Raw genomic sequence first — 16,931 nt, forward strand, 5'->3', positions numbered from 1 at the left:
GAGCTTGTAAGCCATTGTTAGGACCTGAGGACGGCCAAAAACATTAATGATGCTGAAAGCAGATCATGATGTACCTGATTTATGTTTTAGAAGAACTACTAGCTGCTATGTAGGCAATGAACTGTAAGGAGGCTAAGATGAAAAGAGGGTGGCCAGTTAGGCAGCCACTGCAGTAGTCCAGGCAAGAGATGAAACTGACCTGACCTAGTGCAATAAATGCTTAGCCTAGAGCTTGGCGAGTAGTTAAGTACTCAATAAATGTTAGTTGTCATTACTAAAATGTTGCATAAAATACAATGTTTTGTGTAAGGCATGTAGGAAAACTCAATTTGTGTACTTGTTGTTAGGATAATAATGATAATCCTGGTAATGATGATAATAATGGAACAAGATAATTTCAAAAAACAACAAGGACTTTGAAGAAAATAAAACATGGTAAAGTGATAATATGGGAAGTGGCTGCTTTAGGTTAGAACAACCAAGGAGGCCTCCCTGAGGAGGTGGCCTTCGAATAGAGACCTGAATATCCAAAGCATCCAGTCAGGCAAGATATAGGAATGGAGCGTTCCTGGCAAGGAGAGGTGCAAACATGAAAGTCCTAAGGTAGGAGCAAGTAATAACAATTAATGGACAGTATTCATGAAATTTATTTAAATTGAGTTGTTGGGCTCTTAGCTCTTCAAGTGATTCTGGTTTCTGCATGGTAATGCCAGGCTCAAAAATTATGCCATTCAGATAAAAGAAAGTACAAATTACACGAAGCATACTTGATCCTAGAAAACTCCATAGAATTCAACAACAAAACAGTCTAGTGTGATTACATCAGAAACCTAAAGAGATAAGTACCGTTTTCATTTTTTCTTAGGAGATCAAACCCAGCAAGCAAAGGTTTTGTTGGGAATTAGAAACTGGAAAGCTGCTGGCACATGTGGAAACTTAATATTAACTGAGGCTTTGAGAGAAAGAACAAAAGATGCTGCTGAATCCACGATGAGAGGGGATCTCTAAGTAATTTATTCTATGTTTACATATTCTCTGCCTTGTTCTATAAGGAATTGAAGACAGCTGAAAATAATTTAGGAGGCTAACTGAAATATTCAAATTTCCCAATGAGGAAGATTTGAAGTTTGATCAGCATTATATATTTTTTTCATAATCAAGTCATATAAAAGAATATGAAGAAATTCTTTAAACTCCTTAAAAATGTATTCCAATCTCTGACGCTCTGTACTTAATATAACTATATTAGATTATATAATATACAATTATATATTGCTCTACTGGCTTAAAATTCATTCAGATGTTTTGACTTGGGAGGCTCTGTCAGCCTGCAAGCTAAGCAATTACTTCAGTTGATGGACTTCCTTCCTCTGTACTTAAATTCAGAGCAATCAGGTCACCATTCAGAGCCAAAATATTTATTCCAAACTCTCTCCCGTCTACTGTGAGACTTAGCTATGAATTACTTTATATCCTAAAATGTTATTCTATATAACAATGGTCTCCAGATGAAATTTCCTATCCATTTTTTTTCTGTCCATTAGCCTTCCTTCCAACCTGCCTATCCTCCAAACTTAAAAAAAAAAAAAAGGCAGTGGAATATGCAAGTGGCAGATTTGACTCTGAGAAGTGAAAAGAATGAATCTTGGTTTTATATTAGCTCCACGACAGAAAGCAAACGTGGCAATAATTCTGTCCTTTAACATCTCAGGCAAAGGAAAATGATGTCTTCTACTGCAGCAAACGACTCCCCAGGCATTCAAGGGCAAGCACAGCCAGTGTGGTTAAGCCCTCACAATCCTCTTTCTCCCTTTTCTCCGCTCCTAAACTTGATGGTGGAATGGCTAACACAGAGTAAAACCAGATTTGATTAGGACTCAGCACATTTAATACTCACTGTCCCTGAAAAACGTTATAAATTCCCTAACCAGTTAAAAGTACTTATTTTATAGTATCTTCTCAATCTGAAGTTCACCTCTCTAAAGGGAAGAATTAGTTCTCAAGTCCTAATCAGTTTAAAATCAAGACTGATCAGGTCTCTCGGGCCTTATCCTCTACCACTCTGACTCTTCATATGATTTACCTGGGGTCTCAGCTTCCTAGGGGCATCTACACTTCTCCGCCTATTAAAAAGGAATGACCTCTGATCTTTGGCTTGTAAAGAGACCTGAGGACTTCCAAATTTATTTTGACCATTTTTATCATTAGTATACAACAATAATGTGGTTACTTCATGATTCATGTACAAATCATCCACTTAAGGTAATTAATTTCCTGTTTAGCTTTTTTGCTTTCTAAGTTACCTTAAATCTACCAATCAACCTGTATCTATTCCCATATACTCTGTCTTCATTCCTGTTCTTATCTAAAACCAAACCCTTTCCTTGCGTACTAGATTTCAATCCTTCTCACTTACCTTAGGATTTTCCTGAAGCATCAATTTTCCCTCTTTACTGAACATTCACAGTTTATAACAATGCTTAAATAACGTAAACATCAGCTTACAACAATGCTTAAATAGCCTCATCTTAAATATTAAATAAACTACCCTCAATCTCAACATCTGCCTCCAGCTACTGCCCCATATTTCCAATTACCCTTTACAGCAAAACTCCTCAAAGGTGTTATTTATACTCAATATTACCACCTCCTCACTTTCCCTTCTCTCTTCTACCCACCCCATCAGACTTCTCTAACCAACATTCCACAGAAACTGTTCTCATCAAAGTCACTAATGACTTTGCCAAATCTAATGGCTAAGTCCACATCCTTGTTTTATTCTACTTTTTATAGCTTTGGACACAGTTGATCACTCCTTCTTTTTTTAAAATACTTTATCCACCTGGACTCCAGAGCACTGCCGTCTCCCGGCTTTCCTCCTACTTCACGACTTCACCCCTTCTTAGTGTCATCCTCTGTTGGCATCTCCTCCGCTTTCCACCCTCTTCTTTATCTCCACTCACTCCCAGCATCATCTCCTCCACCCTTGGTGGTGAGCAGCATCATTACACTATGACTTTTAAATATTTGTCTGTAGACCCAACATTTCCCCTTTATTGCAGACAATTGTGTCCAACTGCTTCCTTGATATTTCCACTTGGATGTCTAAAGGGAAGTTCAAACTTAACATATAAAAAAACAGAGCTCCTGAGTCCCTACCTCACTCCTACCCAGCCTCGTTAACCTGTTTTTCTTCCACTTTCCATATCTCAGCAAATGGTGGCACCATTCGGTCAGCTGCTGGCCAAAATACTATGAGAAACTAGACTCCTGTTTCTTCACTCCCTTTATCTAATTCATCAGCAAACTCTGACAGCTCTGCCATAAAAATATATACCCTTCGTCCACCTACTTCTCATCACCTCACTGTTACCACCCTCGTCCAAATCATCCTCATCTTTTTCTCGCAAACTATTACAATAGGCTCTTGTCTCTATATTCATCAGGGTTCAGTTCTGCTATATATAACAGGGAACAGAAGAAAATAAGAGCAACTTAAACTAGGCAGCTAGAAGTTTATTTCTCTCCTAGAAAGTCCGGAGGTAGTTGGGCCAGGTTGGTATGGTGACTCCACAGTGTCATGAGAGACACAAATTCCTAAATTCCTGCTCCACCAGTCTAGCACAGGGTCCATCCCCAATGTCGCCGGATGGGGCAGAGTGATTCCTGGGATGCCAGCTATTCTCACAGCCAAGCTGCAGGCAGGAGAAGGCAGAATAGAGCACTTTCCACTGTGTCAGCTTCCGTCAAGTACATGCGTTTGGAAGTCCTGCTCACATCGCACAGGCCAACATTTAGACAACATGCAGCTGCAAAGGAGGCTGGGGAAATGCAATATTTTGTTTCTGGCAGCAACGAATCCAATCAAAATATGTGATTCTCTTACCAATGAGGAAAGAGAAAATGGATGTTAAGAGTAGACAACTAGCCATTATGCCTCACACCCTCTTCAGTCTATTCTCCACACAGCAACTAGAGTGATCTTAAAAATGTAAGCCAGATACGTCATTCCTAATCAAAACTCACCAGGGCAGATAAAGGGAAAGAAACAAGCATTTATCCTATATTTCCTGTATGAACTGTCCCTCAGGATCCTTATTAACTCATTACAAAAATAAAGTGTAACAACAGCCATTTTGTGCCTCTTGATGTGATGCAATAGGAAATACCACGTTACCTACGAATTCTGACCCCTCCAAATCAAACATGAATCTAAACAAGGCTCTAGACCTAATTACCAGTCTATAGGAAACAGAGGGGATGGAGGATCATTCTATGGAATCTGGTGGAGTTGCACTCAGTACCTTGTTTGGATCCCAATTTAAGCAAACCAACTTACACATATACATATGATTGATTTAAGCAACTTTAAATGCATATATATCATTGATTTATGTGATACTTATATACATATACACACACACCTCTACATATACATATATATTTTAATATTACTCAACTGGGGAGATGTGAGTACTGACTAGATAGCTGATGATATTAAGGAGTTACTGTCATTTTTTAGGTGTGATAATGGTACTGTGGTTACGTTAACTTTTAGAAAGGACCTTATCATTTAGAGACAAACAGTGAAGTATTTACAATGAAATGATGTATGGGACTTGTTGCAAAATCCTCTGAGGCAGGGGACAGGATGATGAAGCAAGATTGGTCATGCACTGATAGCTTGAAAATCTGGGTGACGACGGTTCACTATATCATTCTCTATATTTTTACATATGGGTGAAAGCTTCCATAATAGAAATATTTTAAATAACTTATGGTGGCTTCCTATTCTACTTTGCATGATTTCTAAGACCCTTCATGGTCTTACCCTCTACAAACCTTGTCTCCTACCATTTTCCCAGCAGCTTCTTCTGCTCCAGCCACACTGGCCTTGCACTTCCCTGACCTGTTGCCAGACATACTTCTGTCACAGGGCCTTTGTAAGTGCTGTTCCTGCTCCCACACAAATATCTTCCCAGTTTAGCTCTCTGCCCAAATGTTACCTCATCAGAGAAGTCTCCCCTGATCTTCCTACTGAAAGGAAACAGTCCCCATTCTCTATCACTCTCTGTTCTCTATCATGTCAATATCTGACATTAAATGGTCTGTTTGCTTATTCATTGTGGAACATAAGCTCCATGAAGGCCAAGCTGCTTCTATTCTCCACTGGATCCTGGCTGACAGCACTGGGCCTGGTGCAGAGTGAGTGAAATGACATTCATTTTAATATCTTTATTTGGATACTACATTATCAAGAGTTCTTCATAAAGAGAATGCCTGAGATCCTCATTAGCCATATTATAAAATGATATTTGTCGAATCCAGAAAGCTAGAAAGTAGTGATGTGACTCACTGAAGATATGAAACAAAATGGGAAGAAACACCTTTAAATAAGCCTTCTTAGATATCTTTCTCCTGGTTGAAATAATGGGAAAAAAAGTTAACATCTAATACATTCATGGCACAAAAAGATATTTGAGCCCCCTTTTTATATGCCTTTGCTTTTATCGTCTTCAGGCCATCCTCAAGTTGAAGAAACTACCTTATATTTTCTTGAGATTAACTTACTTATCTTACTTGGCAAATATTTACTGCACACTTCCTATATGTTAGGCCCCGTACTAGGCACCTGGATTACAGGGGAAACCCAGAAAGAACTAGGGAGGGCGAATGCTAGGCAGGAAGAAAACTAAATTCCTATCATTATTTCTGTCAACAAGAATCACTGATTGTAGAAAATCTTATGACATCTATACTTTAATTCAAAGTGCTGGCACTATAGTTCATTAATGTTACACACCTGGGTAACAAATTATGTTAACGTTTTTCTACTCTTCTTGGGCCATGTTCTTTAAATTTCATAGTAACAAATCAAGAAAACTATTTTGACAACAAACTAGATATTTTCTCAAAACATAACGGAGCAATAAGATTACATCACTTCATATTTTCTTCAGACCACTGCTGCTATTTCCAGATGCCAACACTATTACAAAGAGATGCTTTCTTAAGTCCAAGGAAGTACCAAGTTTTGCTTTCCTACATAAGCCTGATATTTTTTATACTCCTTTTAATAGCAAAGATACAGATTTAAGAGGTCAAGAAAAATGCCAGGCTCCAGAATTTTATAGTGTTATGATAACATTGATTACTATATTTCTACCGTCCATGACATGTATACTAGGATTATTAGATAAGTAACATATCCAATCTTTTTCTTTTTCAAGTCCATGTGAAAAGAAGAGATAAGGAAAGCCAAAATGAATTTCCTGCACCTGTTATCTGGGTATTTGGCATTCTAAACAAGTTAAATCTCCAGGAAGCTAGATTAATAGATGACAGGAAAAAATGTAAATTGCATTATCATCTTTGACATGCTAATATACATGGGTGCTGAAAATCCAACTGAAAGGGGACTGGCTTATTAAACTGTGGCATTCTTCCATTTACATATCTCACCCTCCAGGTGTGAGGAGGGTAAATGAGAATGGAGTGTGTTCAGATCAGCAGGGGATAAGGAGAAAAATACATATGCACACTGGCTTTCAATTTGGCCAACTGGAGAAAAAGTGACACAGTGAAAAGACTGACTTTTATTCTTCCTGAAATAAATCTGGCTCTAGTACTCCTCTGCTACATTCTGGAGCAGCACTAAAGACAGCACAACTAACCCTAGCTTGTCATTCTGTGCATGGCCCTGTTGGTTTTCCAACAGTAAGAGTGAATGTAGATGCCCAGATGACTGGAAAAACTACTGGGATGGAGCCTTGCTGATGGTGCAAGGGTGGCAGGATCTTTGCAGAAAAAGGGAACCAAAACTAGCAGCAGGAGCTTCCCCAAAACCCACCACCAGTCTTAGACAGTCAGCAGAAGGAGAAATCACTACGTCCTTAGAAAAACGTATTCTGTCAATTATTTCATAGCTTAGAGCCCAATCCAACACAAAATCCTAATGTGTCCAAAATTAGATAAGTTTCTCATAGGTAGCCATTATACTCACTCTCTCTCTCCTCATACATGCATGTAACCATTGATAACTTTCAAATACTTAGAAGAAGAAACAGTAAAACAACACTTATTTTTTTAAATTAAGGCTTTCCCCATAGGCCATAGGCAATGTTGGTGAAATGGAATGCTAAGAGGGAATAAAAAAACTAGGAGTCTTTTGGTCTTGTTTATGGTTTCCTTTGCTGTGCAAAAGCTTTGAAGTTTCATTAGGTCCCATTTGTTTATTTTTGTTTTTATTTCCATTTCTCTAGGAGGTGGGTCAAAAAGGATCTTGCTGTGATTTATGTCATAGAGTATTCTGCCTGTTTTCCTCTAAGAGTTTGATAGTTTCTGGCCTTACATTTAGGTCTTTAATCCATTTTGAGTTTATTTTTGTGTATGGTGTTAGGGAGTGATCTAATCTCATACTTTTACATGTCACTGTCCAGTTTTCCCAGCACCACTTATTGAAGAGGCTATCTTTTCTCCACTGTACATTCTTGCCTCCTTTATCAAAGATAAGGTGACCATATGTGCGTGGGTTTATCTCTGGGCTTTCTATCCTGTTCCATTGATCTATCTTTCTGTTTTTGTGCCAGTACCATACTGTCTTGATTACTCAGAATGGGAGAAAATATTTGCAAATGAAGCAACTCACAAAGGATTAATCTCCAAAATTTATAAGCAGCTCATGCAGCTCAATAACAAAAAAACAAACAACCCAATCCAAAAATGGGCAGAAGACCTAAATACACATTTCTCCAAAGAAGATATACAGACTGCCAACAAACACATGAAAGAATGCTCAACATCATTAATCATTAGAGAAATGCAAATCAAAACTACAATGAGATATCATCTCACACCAGTCAGAATGGCCATCATCAAAAAATCTAGAAACAATAAATGCTGGAGAGGGTGTGGAAAAAAGGGAACACTCTTGCACTGCTGGTGGGAATGTGAATTGGTACAGCCACTATGGAGAACAGTATGGAGGTTCCTTAAAAAACTACAAATAGAACTACCATATGACCCAGCAATCCCACTACTGGGCATACACCCTGAGAAAACCATAATTCAAAAAGAGTCATGTACCAAAATGTTCGTTGCAGCTCTATTTACAATAGCCCAGAGATGGAAACAACCTAAGTGTCCACCATTGGATGAATAGATAAAGAAGATGTGGCACATATATACAATGGAATATTACTCAGCCATAAAAAGAAACGAAATTGAGCTATTTGTAATGAGGTGGATAGACCTAGAGTCTGTCATACAGAGTGAAGTAAGTCAGAAAGAGAAAGACAAATACCATATGCTAACACATATATATGGAATTTAAGAAAAAAAAAAAGTCATGAAGAACCTAGGGGTAAAACAGGAATAAAGATACAGACCTACTTGAGAATGGACTTGAGGATATGGGGAGGGGGAAGGGTAAGCTGTGACAAAGCGAGAGAGAGGCATGGACATATATACACTACCAAACATAAGGTAGATAGATAGTGGTAAGCAGCCGCATAGCACAGGGAGATCAGCTCGGTGCTTTGTGACGGCCTGGAGGGGTGGGATAGGGAGGGTGGGAGGGAGGGAGACGCAAGAGGGAAGGGATATGGGAACAGATGTATATGTATAACTGATTCACTTTGTTATAAAGCAGAAACTAACACACCATTGTGAAGCAATTATACTCCAATAAAGTTAAAAAACAAAAACAAAAAACTAGGAGTGGGCTTCCCTGCTGGCGCAGTGGTTAAGAATCCGCCTGCCAATGCAGGGGACATGGGTTCTAGCCCTGCTCCAGGAAGATCCCACATGCCGCGGAGCAACTGAGCCCGTGCGCCACAACTACTGAGCCTGTGCTCTAGAGCCCGCGAGCCACAACTACTGAGTCCACGTGCCACAGCTATTGAAGCCCGTGTGCCTAGAATCTGTACTCCGCAACAAGAGAAGCCACCGCAATGAGAAGCAACGAAGAGTAGCCCCTGCTCACTGCAACTAGAGAAAGCCGAAGACCCAACACAGCCAAAAATAAATTAATAAAATGAATTTATTAAAAAAAAAACTAGGAGTAAGATAAGCTTCCATGAAATATAGCCAAGTAATAATCCTCAATGGGAATGCTGGCATTTCATACTTAAAGTAAGTACAAACTCACCTAAAATATATTTCAGTTATTTATTTGCTGTATAGATAAGCAGTAATAAAATCTCTCTCCCTTTGCTTTTAACATTTGATGAGGTAAAAATTTAAATATACACAAATAAAACAGAATAGTATAACAAATCCCATGTATCCATCACCCAGATTCAACAGTTGTTAACATTCTGTCATTCTGGTTTCATCTGTACCTCCATCCATTCACCTTTCTATTGTTATTATACTTTAAAAGTTTTTAAGGTAAAGTTTAGATATTTTGGAGTGCACAAATATTAAATATACAATTCTGATGAATGAATTCATCCATGTAACCCACACAGCTATCATGACATAGAACATTCCACCTCTTCAGAAACTTCTGTGTATGTCTCTCTCAGCCAGACTACCTACAGGTAGAATAATACTTATTCAACAGAAGATACTTTTTTCTCCAGCACAGAAAAAAATTAAGGAAAGCCAACTCCTCAAATCCAGCAAGCTTAATATTTCAAGCTGCACGAAAGCTTATTATATTCAGCTTTTATAATTAATTGACAGTGTAGGAAAATCTGACATCCAAACTAAATCCAAGTACTGTTCTCTTTTTTTTTTTTTTTTTTTGCGGTACGTGGGCCTCTCACTGCTGTGGCCTCTCCCGCCGCGGAGCACAGGCTCCGGACGCGCAGGTCCAGCGGCCACGGCTCACGGGCCCAGCCGCTCCGCGGCATGTGGGACCCTCCCGGACCAGGGCATGAACCCGCATCCCCCGCATCAGCAGGCGGACTCCCAACCACTGCGCCACCAGGGAAGCCCTAAGTACTGTTCTCTTCACGGAGAGTATTCAGATACAGACCCTGGAGAAAAAAATAAGGACTTCAATAACGTATAACAGAAAGCACTGCTTCTGGAACTATTTATCTTTCTGTTTATTTCAATAATACCCCAAACAAAATGATAAGTTCATAAACACAGCCCAAGAAACAAACAGTAATACTACAGAGTGGAAAAATAATAACAGCAGTATAATAGTAATGAAATTTCTAACCACTTGCTCCAGTGATATATGCTTGGCTGACCACATTAAATTCTCTATCCCTGCTCTCCAGAAAAGCAGAAACAGTAGCACCAGCACCAGGAATACTGGTAATGACATTTACAACAGCTAATAAGTATTAGTGATGGAGAAGCAGGGATTCAAAGCTAGTTCTCTGTGTCTCCATTACGCTCTTTTGATTCCAACCATAACGGCACAATACAGATAAGCAAACACACTATTTAACATTACATATAACCTGACATTTTGTTATGCCTATTTTAGCCTTGTTTTTTGTCCTCGCTCTTTCAATCATGCTGGTAAAAGCCCTTTCCTCCTCCACGCAAGTCCCCACTTTGGCCCTTACAGAGGAAAACTCAACCCACAATTCTGCAGTCTTGGAGAAGGGCTGGGGAGAAGCCTCCTCCCTCAGTCGCCCAAGCTAGTTTTTCCTTCCAGAAGTAACTGGAATTTATACAACTGAGGAGAGCCTGAGAATAGGCTAGATTCCTGACAGCTGTGGTGGTGCTGGAGGGAAATGGCCTCTTTTTGAACTCAGGCTCTTTCTAGCCTGTCTGTGTGCAGACAAGGATAAGCAGACAGGGCAGGTCTCTGCTTTTGGCTCTAGCCTCTCCACTCGTGCTTAGGAAGAGCTACTGGTGAGGTCACCCCTTCACCGAGGACTGGTTATCTACCGGTCATTAAGGAGCAGAATATGGCCTCAGGTCCTGGCCATATTCTTTGCCATTAATGAGGCTGACACTGTGATCAATATTGGATCTTAGGACTCTTTCCTAAACTAGTTAGAGTGTGGGGAGGAGGGATGCAACTAACAAGAATCCCAAACTTCCAAGAAGGCATAATCTCTACCCTTTGTCTCAGCTCATTGCACCTGGACCACATCTTTTCCTTTTTGGTGTCTCTCTAGCTGTACAGTCCAACATAAATATGCTGAAGTAGGTTCCACGGGAGCATCCAGAAGGATTAGCCTTCTTTACACTCTGGCTACTTGCAGCTCATATAAGCCCTCATCACTGTTTGACAATTCTCTCTGCATTCCCAGTGGTGCACCATCCCCTCTTCTCATCCACCCTCACCATTCCTCTCCTCACCACCACCACCAGCAATACCACCGTTAACCACCACCACCGCCAATACCATCAATGACACCAAGAACACTGTCGATGACACAGCTACCACCACCACCACGCCAACACCACAACCAATACCACTGACACCACCACCACCAATACCTACACCAACGCCACCTCCTCGAATGCTCAGAATTGCAAACTACTAGTGATAAGCCTTCAACCAGTTTGTTGCCAGTGCTGCTGTTACCTTGTTCTCCTCTGGCGTAAAGAGGATTCGGAAAACGGATGGCACTCCTGGTGCTACTTTGTGGCTAGTATCTTTGGGGCTGATTACTTTAAAGTAAGGTGAACTTTCCTCAACAACTTTCACCATCCTTGGAACCTGCGAGAAAAACACAATAATGGGCACTGTATGTGTGAAAGCAGAAGAAAAAGGACAGGCCTTGCAGTTAAACGTGAAATCTCCGTCTACTACTTCCTAGCCATGTGCCTTTGGTTAGGTCTGAACCTTCGTTTCCTCAAGTGTGAAAGGAGACGACAGTTCTTACCTTTACCCCAGTACCTCACACTAAGCAAAGCACTCAATGTACCTTAGCGTTACGTTTCATTAGCATTATTATTATTACTCAAGTTAATTGCTATTGCACATCTTTACTTTATTATTTAAATGTGACTAGTTTCGAAGACTAACTGCTTGATCATCTAAAACCCCACCCACACGGTGGAGGTGCACTGGACTTCCTAATATTTGAGAACTGCTCTGGGAGAAGAAATCACACTTACTGCACCCTTGCTATGGATCATCCACTGTACATGAGATGCCACTTGATCCTCACAACAACCTCTGAGCTTCATTACAATTCATTCCACAGATGAGGAAACAGACACTTGCCCTAAGTGCTACAGCTTTACCAAGCAATGGTGTTCCGAATCAAGTCCTGGCCTAACTCCACCTCCCCTCCCTATAGGACTGTCCTACCTAAACACCACTGTGAAGCAAGAACACAGAGGGCAGTACAATCCCCAAGGCAAGTCTCAGAGCAGCTTCAAACAGTCCCATCCTTTTAAAGTCTTATTCCTCTGCTCTGCTTGCCTCATCCAGAGTACTTATTTCTATCTCAGCCCCAAGCAGTAAAAGAAATGTAACTGTGAGAAGGGGGGTGGTCAGGGGTGGAGGTTCTAGAGACACAGGAATGGGAGAGGATTGTTTTTTAAAAAACTCAAAGGGGGCGGAAGAAAGTTAACTATAGTTAAGTATGTCCTAGGAGTCTCAGGTGAAATATGAGGAAACAGGAACTCCCACAACCTCTCAAAGCTGAAACCCAGATGCAGAAGGGAAGAAGAAATGCAGAGAGAATTCAGACAGATCTCAAGACTAGAGAGTGGGGAGGTAAGAAAGATGTGTACAAATCTGGTAGGAATAGAATTGGCTTTGCTGGTAAGAGAAATGTGCAGTGGTGTTTATGATGTGTTGAATGATGCCATATAAGCTTGCTGGGAATACTTTAGTAAGAGCCTAACTGTGGATTAAAAACTAGAAAGGAAAACAACAGCAACACTAATAATAATAAGAAGAAGAATAGTAACATTGCTTTAGTGCTTATTATAGGACAGACACTGAACTGAGTACTTTACATCCATTACCTCATTTAATATTCCAAACAACCTATGAAATGGGTGCTATTCTTATCCCCATAGCTTGGAGAAGTGAAGTGACTTGCCCAAAGTCTACAGCTGGGAGACAGTCCACCTAGAATCTGAACCCAGATTAGTCTGACTCTGGAGTCTGGGTGCTTATAACTGTACCCCAAGTGAATTGTGTTGTGGCTTGTAGAGTGTTCATGGCTTACTTTCAACTTGTGTGTTTGAGAGAGATAGAGAAACAAAGACCATACAGGCTCTGTCTTTTGCACTCCATGGCAGTCAGGAAGCAAATAAAAGGTAAACGACACAGAAAGCATTTCTCAGTGCCCCAAATGTATCTCAGTGGTTCCTTGCATATCCATGAACCAGGAAGTAGAGAAGCAGGCTTACATCAGCCACCTCGTATGGAGGTCCTGGGAGTAGCTCACCAAGAACAAGCCCGCCTGGCCTACAGAATCTGTCTGCTTGTTGACAGCTGAACTTTCCTTAGATGAGGACCTTCCTTTCATGGGATCCAATACTCTAGCAGCATCTTACCAAGAAGTGTGGGTTTTATCCATGAGAACTGAATGCCCTTTGGCAGACAAGACTCACACATGCCTCTTATCCTTGACGTGCTCATATACACTCAGTGACAATCATTTCTTGCTTATGGCTGGGGAGGAGTACCCAAAGTACCCTTTGGACTAGCTCCTCTCTGCCTTTAATAGCCTAAAAAAACTTGAACGAGAGTCAAAAAGTAATGGAGAAAGGGAAAACGAGAACTCGAAGTGAGAAACTAAATTGGTTGGCAGCCCTGAATGAAAAGAGATAGTCCTAATGTCTATGTAACTCACCTCTTCCTGAGGTCTAGGAACATAACTCTGAACACCTCGGGGGTTTTTTCTTCTCTCTGCCTACCCTTTAGCTTCCATCCCATGAGCTTCTCTTGCTAACACGCTTTCAGCTAAGAATTAAATGTTCCATTTTCTCCAAAGTCTGACTTTGCTGTCACTAAATCACCCCATTGATCTCTCAAAGGCATCACTGATTCCTTTAATGAGCTAGTGTACTGAATATAACTGCAAGTCTTCCCATTTGCCTTGAATTCTTGCATAGTCTTCACTTATTTTCCCTACTTTATTATAGCTAGAATTTTTGTCTCAACATTCTAAGACTCCCATAAGTATTTCTACTTGTCCTTAACACCTGATGCTTAGTATCTAATGCCTTCCTTCCTACCTGATTACTTATCACACTTAACTGTGCTTCATGCTGACCTTCTGCATTATTCTTCCTTTCATTATTGTTACATGTCAAGGAAATCTTCAGTCATTTAATACTCTTTCTTGAAATATACCTTAATATATCTCTGAAAGAAAAGGCATAAGGATGGAGAAGAAATCCTCAGTTGCAACCACAAAGAAACAAGATACAGACAGTGGGAGAAGCCATCCAAAACTATCTGTAGACAAAATCTGAAGGCTATCTGAGGTAGAAGGGAGGAGATGGAAAAGAGAAAAGGGGATCTTCTTTTTTGTTTTTTTTTTTTAATACAATTTGCAGAATCTAAATGCATTGGCTCAACAACTGCAATTCATATGAGTAGAGTTGATACCTTCAATTGAGGAAATAGTGGCTCTAACATGGCGTATGTAAATACGAACAGTAATCATCTTGTATTAAATGAAAACCTAGCCCAAATGGTTACTCATGAGAACTTCATGACACTGATCTAGCCAATCCCTTATTCAACAAAATGTCAGTGCACACACTGGGAGTTTACCATTTGTTGGGTACTGCCCTGGGACTGAGCATTTAGCAACATACCAACCAACATAGTCTTGTCTTCATTAAGCTTATAGTCAAAGGGCATGTTTTTATCTGTTTTCCTAGGCCTATCAAGTTAAAGAGCTTAACTAAGACCCTACAGGATCCCATTTTATCTAATCCCTTCTTATACATCCATGAAAGGTACAGTCAGCCCAGCAAACATACTCACTATGTCATTGTTCCTCAAAATCAGTGGAACTTCATAGACTTCACAGGGAGTGTAGTTCTGAAATACAATTTCTGATGGAAAGGGTTGGAATAAGGCCTGATCCAGGTCAATTCCTAGAAACTGTTGAAAGAATAAATTAATCATATAGTCACACAATGGCAGAAACGACTGGGGAAGATAAGAAATTACTACATATACCTATGAATATTAACACCAAGAACAAAGGAAACATTCAAAAAGGGGTAAGTACTATAAACACTGTTATAATCAGTAAGGTTACTGTCATCAACTTCCTTAATACAAAAGGAAGTAGGTTTGGGTCCTCAATTAAAAAAATAGGCTAGTTAGAACAACAACTCAAAACTTCCATTTCCAGTAATGGTGAATAAGGTAATCTGAACCAACTCCCTTATGAGAACAAGAAGAAAAGCTGTATCAACAAAAACCTGTTTGGAGGCACTGAGGGATTAACAAGACAGCATTATCTAATGTTAAAACTGAATTATCTCAAGCTAGTAGCTTAGGTAGTATCCAACAGGTTTTGAGTATTGCCATGTTTCCCTTAAAAATTCTGAATATCCTATGATGCCCTGTTGAGTTCACGGTTGTATCCTGGGAGCACCTCAGCAGAGAGTTTGGAAATTGAAGATGTAAGTATCCACCTCAATAATTTAGAACAACAACAGCAAACATAAAAAACACATTAGGGCTTCCCTGGTGGCACAGTGGTTGAGAGTCCGCCTGCCGATGCAGGGGACACAAGTTCGTGCCCCGGTCTGGGAAGATCCCACATGCCGCGGAGCGGCTGGGCCCGTGAGTCATGGCCGCTGAGCCTGCGTGTCCAGAGCCCGTGCTCCACAACGGGAGAGGCCACAACAGTGAAAAGCCCACGTACCGCAAAAAAAAAAAAAAACATTAAAACCCAAACAAAAAAACAAAAATGACACAACAAAAACAGCAGAAATTAATGAAATACAAAGTAACTGTCCCACAAAATCAACAAAACCAAAAGTTGAGTCTTTAAAGACTAATAAAAATAATAAAATACCTGAGTCTGATCAAGAAAAGAAGACAGAGCCAATTATAAAAGAGCCAATTATAAAAAAATGAAAATGGGAACATTACTACAGAACCCAAACTAAGTAAAATGATAACAAATGCGAAAATTTAGATTAAAATTATAAATTCCTAGAAAAATACAATTCGTAAAAACTAGCACAAAAAGAAATAGAAAATATGGTGTTCCCTAACTATTAGAGACATTGACTCTGTAAAGTAAAAACTTTTCATGGATAAAACCCTGGCCCAAATAGCTCTACAAGCAAATTCTGGCAAACATTTAAAGAAAATACAACTTGGGGCTTCCCTGGTGGCACAGTGGTTAAGAATCCACCTGCCAATGCAGAGGACATGGGTTCGAGCCCTGGTCCAGGAAGATCCCATATGCCGCGGAGCAACTAAGCCCGTGTGCCACAACTACTGAGCCTGCACTCTAGAGCCCATGAGCCACAACTACTGAAGCCCGTGTGCCACAACTACTGAAGCCCACGTGCTCTAGAGCCCATGCTCCGCAACAAGAGAAGCCACCACAGTGAGGAGTCCACGCACCACAATGAAGAGTAGCCCCCACTCACCACAACTAAAGAAAGCCCACGCGCAGCAACGAAGACCCAACACAGCCAAAAATAATAAATTAATTAATTTTAAAAAAAGTGTGGCACTGCCATTTAAAGAAAATACAACTCAAACATTATAGAAACTCTCCCAAAGGAAAGGAAAACAAAAAATTAGGGGTGGCCAAATCAAGATGACAGAATAGAAGGATGAGGAGCTTACCTCCTCTCACAAATACATCAAAAATACATCTACATGTGGAATAATTCTCACAGAATACCTGCTCAGTGCTGGCACAAGATCTCATAAAACTAAAATTGCAAGAAAGATTACTACATAACCAGGTAGGATGAAAGAAGAAAAATAAATGAATCAGGACAGGACCTGCGCCCCTGGGAGGGAGCTGTGAAAGAGGAAAGGTTCCCTCATCCTGGGA

The 16,931-nt window shown here is 40.2% G+C and overlaps 1 protein-coding gene across 1 annotated transcript in view; it reads right to left on the bottom strand.

The window, feature by feature from the left end:
- Positions 1-16,931, bottom strand: part of HYDIN (HYDIN axonemal central pair apparatus protein) — a 448,650-nt gene that overhangs the window by 334,410 nt on the left and 97,309 nt on the right. Inside the window, exons 5-6 of the mRNA XM_081216141.1 lie at positions 14,882-15,001; positions 11,504-11,638 (exon numbers count right to left, since the gene is read on the bottom strand). Of these exons, the coding sequence (XP_081072267.1) occupies positions 11,504-11,638; positions 14,882-15,001 (255 nt within the window). The remainder of the gene's footprint in view (positions 1-11,503; positions 11,639-14,881; positions 15,002-16,931) is intronic.

The sequence above is a fragment of the Mesoplodon bidens genome, assembly GCF_964165515.1.
Source record: "Mesoplodon bidens genome assembly, chromosome: 18".
In the NCBI taxonomy this organism is placed as follows: Eukaryota; Metazoa; Chordata; class Mammalia; order Artiodactyla; family Ziphiidae; genus Mesoplodon; species Mesoplodon bidens.